Genomic DNA, 11,775 nt, shown 5'->3' on the forward strand with positions numbered 1-11,775 from the left:
CACCCACCCAACTACCCAACCACCCTGCAAGCACCAAGAAATTTGTTTGGTGTTACGCCACCACATGGGTGGCAGAAATGGGCGTGCAGCACTCTACCAGTGAAAAACAGACTCACAAAACACCTCTAGAAAAACAAAGGTCAGGAACAGTCTGGGTGGTGCTACAGGGGAGACGGGGAAGGAAGGAAGACATGCTGCCATAAGAGGAGCTATTACTACTGGCTGCTGTTTGGAGCTTTCTTTATAAAATATCTGTCTCCCCTTCGTAAATGATATGAACAAATACTACACTATGCTATACTGAAATAAACAGATATGGTCGATATTTTTGGGTCAATGGGGACTGACACACTGTGGTCTCTAGTGTCAGTTTATTAGTTATTTATTGTTAGTTCAGTGTTGGCAACGTGTTATAACAGACTAATATAATATGATCCAGTGAAATTCTACTGGTATTTACCACTATTACACAGCTTTTAATGAGCCTCAGTCTAGACCTTTTCCTTTTATTAATATATTCAGCACATATAGGTTTTTTCTATATATTTTATGATTTGTTAACGTTAACTCAAAAATGATTTGCTTATGTGTTTCCCAAGACGTGTTGTTGACAGCTACAGTAACAGATCCCCTGCATTCTTCTTTCATCCTGTTCTTGATTGCCACATTAGCTGTTATCCCAGTATTTCTCGATGTGGTAAGCCACAGAGTTGCATTTATAGTCTGTCATAGACAGAGTGAACAGAAACAGAGAGAGTTTCATGTAAAGCCCCAATGCACCTGAAGAACACTGGTCATCTTGTCAGGTGATCCACAATCCAAGATCCCTTTGAGCTTGTCTTTAAGAATGGGAGTTTGAATGGTGTTATATGTACTTGAGAAATTAAAGAAGAAGAATTTTCATTTAGCCATCTGACTCATCCACATAAGAATGGGTCCAGTGGAGCATATAAAGGATGACATCTTCCACTCCAATATGCTCCTTGTAGGCATATTTGGCATGTTCAACCTGTGGCCTCAGAAATCAGAGTAGCACCACTCTAGGATCTTCATGTTATGGGATCTGAGGGGCACTGATCTGTGGTCAGTTATCTCAGCTGTTTGCCCTACTCTAAGTATCAGAATGGAATGTAATATTTGGCACAAGGTTTGGACCCTTCCTGTTTGTGATAAGGAGGTGAAGATATTCTGGAGAGGCCCAGCTAGCTAGGCTATCTTCTCATGAAATGGGTTTTCTTGCCATAAATGTCTAAAACATCAAGAATGTTAGAATTGTGGACTTATTGGTAATGATATTCTAAAGTTTTCAGATATAGAGCACTTCCAATATGATTAAAAGTATATATTTTAGCAATATATTTTGTAATTTTGTTTTGTAAAAGGCAGTAGTAGCAGATAATAGATAATTCAGAGATATTAGTAGTAGATAATAGATAGTTTTCTAGTTAGAACAGGGAAAGAAAGGTACAACTGGCTCTTCTTTGGCGATTGGTTAAAAAGGCATTTTGGAAATTTGTGAAATGTATAATAGCAATAATTGAGGTGAAGGTACAATGGACCTGATGCTGAGGGTAAAATAATGTTTATGTGTGTGTCCAGGAGGGTGCCAGTCAACTGCCAACCAATTGACGATGATGATGCAGATGTGGCCTCTGAGAGAAGAAGAGTTCTGCGAGGAGACGCTGATAATGACATGCTGAAGATCGAGAACCTGACAAAGGTTTAAAGTCAACCCATTTTTAATAAAATCACCCTTGCTAATTACATACTGATTTTTAAGCAATTGGATGTTTTATTCAAGCATTAAGGCAAGGCAAGGCAATTTTATTTGTATAGCCCGTTTTACAAACAGTTTGTCTCAAAGGGCTTTACACAGCATCATTACAACATCCTCTGCCCTTAGACACTCACATCGACTGAGGAAAAACTCCCAAGAAAACCAGGGTGAGCAACAGAGAAGGGATGCTTCACCCAGGATGGGCAGACGTGCAATAGATGTTGTATACAGACAAGAAAACAGTTTACAACACACTTTGAATACGGTACGCGAAAGCAGACAAACTTGGCTCAAACGCTCTATTGAGTGTCTGTGACTAGGCTTGTGCCCTGAGGATGATCAACGTAGTTGTTTTTGTTTTTTTCTGCCGTTATAAAACACACATGTCATGTTTATGTTATGTTTATTTTGATCACAGCATGTTTTTTTTTCAAGGTAATAACAGAATATAACTGGTCAAAAAGGGTTTCGGCTGAAGCAAAGCTTATAGCTGCCGAACCCTCATTTCCCATTTCATTACAAAACCATAGGCAGTCTAATGAGAAAGCCACATGCATACATACATACATACATACATACATACATACATATACATCGTACACAATATGTCCCCCACCGACAATCCTATAACTATCCACACACCTACACAACTCAAAAACGAAACAGGTCGAAAACTCAATTTTCGTTGCTAGAAATACATTTTTAGTTTCCTACATTACACAACCAATATCCATCCTCAACTACAGACACCAAAAAGCTATTTCCCTGATCCCTGATCGCTTCGAGGAGTACTTTAGCGTCAGGCTGAGCAGTGAGCAGTTTAACAGCCTGTTAGGGAGAGTTGGTACTCACTTCATGCATCCCGTCACTTTAACTGAACATCTGGCCATTTGTTTTCACTCTGCAAGCGACTGATTATTTTTCTCCACTACATCCTCTCCTATTGGACGCACCGAGATGTTGTTATTATTTTTATTATTTTTCTCCACTACATCCTCTCCTATTGGACGCACCAAGATGTTGTCACAGCGCGCTGCGCCCAGATTAAACATTTCCCGTGTCCCGCGGGAATCCAGAGAAAATGTCAGCCTCTGTTAGCTATACTGCACAGGTGAACGAGGGTGGTCCTAGTGACATGCTTTATGTGTGAGCTGAAGGAAAGATCGTGGTCAAAGATGACTCCAAGGTTCCTTGCAGTTGTACTCGAGTTCAGGGTGATACCATCCAGAGTAGCAATCTGATTAGAAACTGTGTCCTTGAGATGTTTAGGTCCAAACACAATTACCTCTGTTTTATCAGAATTTAGTAGCAGGAAGTTAGAGGACATCCAAGATTTGATTTCTTTCAAGCAATCTTGCAAATTGATTAAGCGGCTTCTATCATCCATCTCTATCGATAAGTAGAGCTCAGTATCATCAGCATAACAATGAAAATTGATTGAGTGCTTCTGTATTATATCCCCTAATGGAAGCATGTACAGAATGAAGAGAATTGGCCCTAAAATAGAACCCTGTACCCTGTACACCATACGTAACTCAACTGTACCTGTCATAGGTATGACTCAAACCATTTTAGGGCAGATCCTTTAATACTTTTTCAAGGTCTAGTCTCTACAGCAAACAACTCAGATAAGTGTCCTGTTCAGCCAGTACATAAAATTAACCTACCAGTCATACATGTGAAATATCTGCCTCAGGTGTATAAATCCAGGAAGATGGGTCGTATTCTGGCAGTGGACCGGCTGTGTCTTGGTGTCCGGCCTGGTGAATGTTTTGGATTGCTGGGAGTGAATGGAGCAGGGAAGACCACCACCTTTAAAATGCTGACAGGAGATGAGTGCACCACTGGGGGAGAGGCCTTTATTAATGGAAACAGGTCAGTGCCAGTTTTCATGTACTGCTTAGTTACCTTGTTGCTCTATGTTGGCATCCAGTTCACTTTAGAATGCATTTTAGAGTTTCAAGTTAGAGTCTGTAGGTTTGTTCGTTGCAGTTTGTAAACATAACATTCAATTTGGGCCCCTCCTCTCGGGCTCAAATGAACATCGCCCCCTGCCCCGGATAGCAGTGGTCAGGACTGACCCATGTTCTACTGCTGTTCACATAGAACCCTTTTCCACTTCAGTCTTCAAAGTTCTCCTTTGAGTATTTGCTACTACCACCAAGATAGTGACTGGACGCCGTCAAGCCAGGGGAAATTGTGGATACACAATTAGCAACAAAGAAAAGAAAACACAGTCTGAGTGAGGCGCTTGATCGTCGGGATCATACCGTCGCCGGCAAAGGCTGAGCCAAGCCACCACGGCCATCACTGCACGGCCAGCTTCACCTCCACCTCTCCGCCAAGAAACATCCTGACTACAACAAAACATCAATACAGGCGGGGGGGGGGGACATGAGTAGAAGGCCACAGGTGATGATTAAGCAGGATATCTTTTGTATAAATAGCCTAGATATTTTATTTTTTAGGAAAATCCTACAGACTCTACCTTGTGTACTCGTACTTAAAATACTACATGGCCAGGCTCCGCAGTATATCACTTATCTTCTACTCCACTATTCCACAAGCCATACATTTATTCTCTTCCCCAAGTTTATAAAGTGTACCTTGGACTTGTTTTAGGACTAGTTTTCAGCAAGCAACTCCAGGATTTCAATAGCCTCCCTGTGGTATTTGAAGTCTGCATTCTACTGAGTGTTTTATTATTGATCTGTGTTTTTTAAATGGTATCTCACTGTATATTCTTTATAAGTTCTTTATAAATTAACTAGTAGGTGCATAAAGTGTGAAGTTGATAAAGAACATGTTTGTGTGCGTGTGTTTGTCTATCTACAGTATCCTCAAAGATCTGTTACACGTGCAGCAGAGTATTGGCTACTGCCCACAGTTTGATGCCCTGTTTGATGACCTGACAGCCAAGGAACATCTAGAGCTTTACACCCGCCTTCGTGGGATTCCCTGGAAGGACCAGGAGAAAGTAGGTTTCATGCACATTCACAACATTGTGTCCCATTGAGAAAGGCTGGAGCTTATTTATAAGGGATGAGAGCAGGATTATTAGATGTTGCAGAGAATAATCAAAAAGGTTTTCTATTCAAGACCGTTTTTTATTTCAATCTACCAGTTGCCATTCGTTTATAAACAGGTTGTTTGAAGTTATTCCAAAAATATTTCAATTTATTCTATTTGAAATAATAATAATAAAATCAAAGTCGCAAGTGGCGATGATCGGGCCCTCGTTCCCCCATGCCACCATGGGGTCCTGAGGCACGCGGGGGCTGTGGCGCGAAGTGAGAAGGGAGAGAAAACCTGGTAGGAGCAAAAAAAAAAAATGCAATGTTTTGTTCATCCACCTGGGGGTTTTAACCAGATGTGGGAAGTTGAGCTCAGGGGTGGACCGTCATCACACATATGAAGTTTCAAGCAAATCGGACGATACATGAAGGAGTTATGACAAGTTGATGGCTCATCCACCAGGGGGCGGTAGTAGCATAACCAAACGTGGCCACGTGCATTCAGGGGTGGACCGTCATCAGACATGTAAAGTTTCGAGGAAATCGGACAATGTGATGTTTCCACAAGGGGGCAGCATGAGCTGGGGTAGCTGTGACATTACAGATCAACACGGTCCCACACATCCAGACTGACCAACAGCTTCTACCCCAGCGCCATCAGGCAACTGAACTCATACAAATAGACTGCCACATGCTTCCACACTGACAACACTGACTGCACTTTAAAAATTGACTGCTGCACTTTAGAGACTGTGCAATATTGAATTGTATTGTCTTATTGTTGTTGATTGTGTGTCTTTCTTTTTTATCTTCATTGATGTTTTTAACCACATGGAGGTTTGCATTTAAATTTCGTTTATACCTTGGTATGAATGACAATAAAGGAATTCAATTCAATTCAATTCAATTCAATGAGCCAGAAGCAAAATCTGTCAAATCCTCTGTCTCAACAAACCCTGACTTTACTCTTCATTGACCTCAAGGTGGTGCAGTGGGCACTAGAGAAGCTGGAACTTTCCAAGTATGCAGACAAGCCGGCTGGCACTTACAGTGGAGGGAACAAACGCAAGCTTTCCACTGCCATTGCTCTGATTGGATACCCCTCACTCATCTTCCTGGTAAGATGTTATATATCTGTACTTTTCTAAACATGGTCCATTAACAGCAGAGGCAGAGAATAGTAGAGGACTGTCATGACTCATCACATGATCTTCTAATCCTGGCCTGATTGTTGCTCCTCCATACTTATGGTGAGTGTATTATGTCCAAGTTTGGGGAGTAACGGATTACACGTAACAGCGTTACGTATTTAAAATACAGAATATGAGTAACTGTATTCCGTTACAGTTTAAATTGGTGTATTCTGACTACAGATACTTCTGTGGCAGCTTTTGGAAGTAGAGGCTCAGATACTTTGGCCTATCGAAGGTTTTGTCCATCACTCTGCCATCAGGCAATCAGGAAATTCACCTGTTTTTGCAGCCCTTCACAGGAGACACCAAAAAGGCCACATTTCTGTGGAGTCAAGAAGTACATTGGCCCAGGCTGAAGAGGGTTCAAGGGAAAGTGCATCTGAAGAAGACAGAGAGGAAAAAGGATTAGATAAAATGAAAGCTGTTTGTGTCTATTCATAACAGTCTAATCATGAATTAAAACACTATAAAAACTGTAGGAAAAAAAGACAACTTTTGGTCTTAAGGGTATCAAAATCATATCATATCATCAGTGTGTTAGAGTGTTTCAGTAGTGTGTAAAACTTTTTCACTTGTAGGTGAGGTTTTCAGTACAGTACATGCATCAGTATGACATCATGTGGTAATTGTAGATAATGTCTCTGACAGCCCCTTATACACAAAAATAAAACTCACAAGATTGACAAGATTGTCACAAGAATGAAACTTCAAACTTATATTTTACATTTTGAGACTTAATTCATTTACATTTTACGGTAAATACTTTGAAGCTACCCTTTGTGTTTGTGGGTTTTGTCAGGATGAACCCACCACTGGGATGGACCCAAAGGCTCGGAGATTCCTCTGGAATTTAATCCTGGACATCATCAAGACTGGACGCTCAGTATTGCTGACATCACACAGGTAAGACATATCACCTCTCAGAAACAATGGCTTATTATAACTTGTCTTTCACTAATGGACTTACATAGTATTTCATGGTGTACCTTCCAGCATGGAAGAGTGTGAAGCTCTGTGCACCAGACTGGGCATTATGGTGAATGGCAGATTTAAATGTCTGGGCAGCATCCAACACCTGAAGAACAGGTGAGAAAGACAAAGATCCCTGTGCTTTGTGTTTTTTTTTTTTTTGGTTTCTACAAGGCCTTTTATTTTAATTTGAAAACAAACAAACAAACAAAAATATGTTGAAAAATAATAAATAAAGAAAATAAGTGTGTAATGAGAGTCCAGTCAGTTTGTAGTGTTGATCTCTGTGTTTTATGTGGTCTGCAGGGAGCATGTGACAGTAGACAAGCTTTGTTCTGAATTTTTATACCAAATGTCAGTTGTCTCCTTCAGATGGAGTAAGAGCCACAGAATAGGTAGACATACAGTAGGTCTATGTATGAGACCACATAATGAAAATGTCATAGACATAAAATGATTGTGAGTCAAAAGTAACTTCCTGTTTTAAGTAGATGGCGCTGTGAGATGATGTCATTTGAGTATGCACATGTGGTCAGGGTTAGAGTGTGAAGAAATATTTAAAATTTGGGCAAGACAATCTATGAAAGAATGAACCCAGCTTTTTGTTTTGATTTCAGAGTACAACAGAAGCCACGCCCTCACAACCTCACAATTGTTCATGACAAAAAGTGGTGGGAACATGTCCCCATGGCGTCCCCAGCGTAAATGACGCCTGTGAAACATATCCAGAATAACGTTAATGAATTACAGTAATGATGTAAAAGCCAAGATGATTTAATACAGTACCACCAATTGTCACACTTCACAATTGTATAGCTTTAATGAGAATGAAAATATTTTTGCATGGATGTCTGAGGTCACGCAGACACATACATCTATGTTTTTAAGTATGTGTGTGTGTGCATGTGTGTGCATGTGTGTGTATGGTTATGTTACAGGTTTGGGGATGGCTACATGATCACAGTGAGGACCAAGAGCAGCTCCAATGTAAAGGAGGTGGTTCGATTCTTCAACAGAAATTTCCCTGAGGCTGTGCTGAAGGTTGTACTGCACCTCTTTGATCATTTTGGTATAAGCTGTTCATTAGAGATGTCCATCTTGATTTACAGTCCCACCCTCGGGTGATTCAATTCAGATACAATTGATCACTCTCCTAATGATTTCAAGGTATCCCCCAGCTTCAAGTTATTTTGGTCAAAAACATCTTACTAAAAATTATGCTTTGGTCAGGTCCTGTTTAGGTTTGTGGATTTTATTTTTCTAGGAATAGTGGGTGTGAGTGAGCTTTGAGTTTCCCTCTTTTTGTGTTGTCACTTTTGCAGGAGCGTCACCACACAAAGGTCCAGTATCAGCTCAAATCGGCACGGATCTCTCTGGCTCAAGTCTTTAGTAAGATGGAGCAGGTGGTTGAAGTGTTGGGCATTGAGGACTACTCTGTCAGTCAGACCACTCTGGACAATGTAGGTTAACAGTCACGTTAAAGGGATGGTTCAGTATTTTTGGCAAATTCCCGTATTGTCATAATCCCTATAGTCATAGGGGTAGGTTCATTACCTTTAATTATCAGTGCATGTTGTTTTGAGATTCGGTCACAACTTCTCCACAAGAGCGTTTTGGCAAAATGTTGAACTATCCCTTTAAGGCTTTCAACAAGGAACAATGGAGTCAGTAAAATACACGTTCTTTTTCTGTTCAGGTGTTTGTCAACTTTGCCAAGAAGCAGAGTGACAACTTAGAGCAACAGGATGTGTTGCCCCAAGGTGGTGCACAGTCTCCCCTGCAGCACATTCTTAACCTGCTGAAGTCTCAGCCCACCAACACAGAACTCAGCACTCTGATCGGCGAGGCTCAAGAGGAGCTTGATAGCAACGATGATGAAGGTCTGATCAGCTTTGAAGAGGAAAGGGTAAGTGGATAACACATAGCCTTAGCAAAACTTTAATACCATGTAAAAAAAAAGAAAAGAAAAGTGAGAGTGTCTTGGGTGAATAGAACCCAATGTGATGTCATTGTATTGGAAAACCTATAGACGAATTCAGCGAAATAACTGGAAGCAGCCGCCATTACTGCGGTGACAGCTCCCAGTCAGGCATCCATGGGCTCAGTGCGCCACCCTCCCTTCTCACGGTTACTTCCACATCACAGTGACTGTGGATGGTCTGTGAATGTCTCACTGATCCCTTCAATATGATGTGATGGTGGTACAAAAAGCAGTGTAAAATGTGCCCAACCCTAACAAGACTGGTGTCAGAACCCAAATGCACATCTCAAACTCAGTTTCAGTATTAACAGTATTTATTCTGATGAGGTGCAAACAAAAAAAATCACTCTTTTGAGGACAAACCAAAAGAACAAAAAATCAAGGATGGTGTCATCGTGCGGGTGACAACAACCATAGTAGAATGGTGTGCTTCCATGGTACCAGTCCTGAAGAGGAACACAGGCACAGCCCAAATCTGCATTGACCTGACAAAACTAAATAAGTCAATCAAAAGAGAACTGGATTCTGGCAGATCCCTCTGCATCCAGACAGCAGCAAACTGACAACATTTATAACACCATACTGTATGTGTTTGTTATAGTTCAAATCACTTTATAATATTATAATAACTTAAAAGGGGGAGATGTCATTATAGTTATAGTTATAGCGGAACTAATGTTGCCACAGTAACATTGTAACAAAGAGCAGTTAATGTGTTAGTAAGTAAGTAAATATAAACGGATCAAGCCGACCCTCGATCATTTTACACTGAGTTCATCTCGTGAATCATCATGGCCATATCTTGACAAGTTTATACTGGCAACACGAGCACAAGTGAACCAATAAAATGGTTGCTGAAATGTGAGGGGTTTAATCACTTTTGTGAGATACTGTTTATATATACTGTACGTGTGTGTGTGTGTGTGTGTGTGTGTGTCTCTCTCTCTCTCTGTGTGTGTGTGTGTGTGGCAGGTGCAGCTTTCCTTCAACACAGACACACTTTGTTGAAATCAGCCACTTGAGAGAGATGGAACGTCACAGAACTTCAAACCCATCTGTCTGAGCTCTGAAACCTAGGGTGAGGAGAACAGAGCTGCTAATTTAACCCAAAGGAAGACCAAACCCTATGGGACATGGGACCAGTAGTTCTGTATTTCAGCCTCAAATTCTTCATCCCAGTAGGAATGAGGAACAGCAGCATCAGTGATCACTTTTGGATTGAAACGTAACCCTGGAATGTTTTCATATTGATTTTCTTTTAAGTCTCTATCACATTAGCTGGCTGATGGATACAAAAGATTAGATGCATTTGCTATTGACTGAACACATTATTGGTGATATGTTTAAAGCCAAGTGTCTGACACCACAGGTCACTCTGAGAGCATACTGTGATGAAACCGGTTCCCAGTGGTAGTGTAATACAGTCTATTTTTAGTGGTGAGCAGAATAATTTATTTTGAATATTGAGAAGGACACTAGAATGCAGACCAAGTGAAAAGAAAACTGGAGGGGGCAAGTGTAGGCTTGTGAGAGCTTTTGGCCTTTGGATTTAAGACAGACTGTCAGAGACACGGTGGGAATATACATGGTGATGGTCCAATGTCTTTTGTCAATGTATAATTTGGCCCTTTTCTATTGAAGGCACTCCTTTGTGCTTTTAACATATCACTGTGTGGTGGCCTCGGTCCAGAGAATCTCTACAAACTGGGCACAGTGTATAATAATAGCATGTCAATCTCCATTGAAAGTAATCAGCATTCTAACAGTCTGACACTGAGGTGGACTCCTGCTCTCTAACAATGACTGCAGCACCATCATTGTGATGCTAAAGAGATATCTCTGTTGTTTTAACATAGGGTGTGCTTTGTGATTTGCAAATGTCTTGTTTTTTTTTTCTTCTTCTTCTTCTTCATTTTTTGACTCAAAATGTGCAAAATATCCACACTTGACCAAGACAGTAATTTTCCTCTACATTTATCTTGGCATGTGGTTTTGGCTGGTGTCTCACATGAGTTTTGTGATAGTTTGAGTTCTAACCTGTCCTGTCAATACAGTATCTGTTTCACTACTTCTTTCACTGCTACTTCTGGTGATTATTATGCCACTAATGTGTTATTTTTAATTAAAGGGGTTATCATTTAACAAGATAAACTAAACTGTCATCTCTTTGTTCTTCGATGAATGTAAATCTGGTGAATAGTTGATGGAATTCTGTTGTATCATCCACTGTTAACTCTTTGACTGCTGAAGACTAGTTATCTCGTCTTTGAGAAGCCAAACGTAGATTGCCAAGGACGAGATATCTCCTCTTAGGCTCTTTTTAACTGCAGCGTTACGCCAGGGACACACCGGCCACGGAAGCGCTGCACAACGAAAATCGGAGCCCTCCCATCAGTCCTGGCGGCACGGGCGGGCACGGGCCCACAGAGTCAGCCATGCCCGCCCTGGATTGGAAGCTGTTTATTTTATTTGGGTATTGGTTTTTACCTCGGAGTGGCCAACTCTCTATTAATCCTATCTTGATTAGCGACGATGACCGCTTAGGTGCTCATCGTGTAGGATCTCAACTCTCTGCACTGACTGAATCTCTGCGGTCCTGCTCATCAAGTTTGTAACGGGCCAGACCCGGCTGCAGAAACAAATTAAAGGGGGAGGCATTACATTTTTCAGGGGGGCGCACTTTTTCAAACTATTTACTGATTAATGCAGTTTAGCTTAGTTTATTAGTATGGATCTCCATTAATATGGATTATTATGGACCCCCCCTTTCATTCACTTACTCACTCACTCACATACACACCATACTCGCAAACTAAACCACTGTAGGAGGGTGGGGCGCGG

The 11,775-nt window shown here is 41.0% G+C and overlaps 1 protein-coding gene across 1 annotated transcript in view; it reads left to right on the top strand.

The window, feature by feature from the left end:
• abca2 (ATP-binding cassette, sub-family A (ABC1), member 2) overlaps positions 1-11,157 on the top strand; it is a 127,677-nt gene extending 116,520 nt beyond the window's left edge. The window contains exons 39-48 of the mRNA XM_085787608.1: positions 1,600-1,720; positions 3,474-3,652; positions 4,613-4,754; positions 5,775-5,909; positions 6,784-6,887; positions 6,978-7,070; positions 7,892-7,994; positions 8,276-8,413; positions 8,650-8,859; positions 9,907-11,157. Of these exons, the coding sequence (XP_085643734.1) occupies positions 1,600-1,720; positions 3,474-3,652; positions 4,613-4,754; positions 5,775-5,909; positions 6,784-6,887; positions 6,978-7,070; positions 7,892-7,994; positions 8,276-8,413; positions 8,650-8,859; positions 9,907-9,942 (1,261 nt within the window). The 3' untranslated portion in view covers positions 9,943-11,157. The remainder of the gene's footprint in view (positions 1-1,599; positions 1,721-3,473; positions 3,653-4,612; positions 4,755-5,774; positions 5,910-6,783; positions 6,888-6,977; positions 7,071-7,891; positions 7,995-8,275; positions 8,414-8,649; positions 8,860-9,906) is intronic.
• Positions 11,158-11,775: the final 618 nt, after the last annotated feature.

Source organism: Trachurus japonicus, chromosome 9 (assembly GCF_045865225.1).
Source record: "Trachurus japonicus isolate A0001 chromosome 9, Traja_1.0".
Classification (NCBI taxonomy): Eukaryota; Metazoa; Chordata; class Actinopteri; order Carangiformes; family Carangidae; genus Trachurus; species Trachurus japonicus.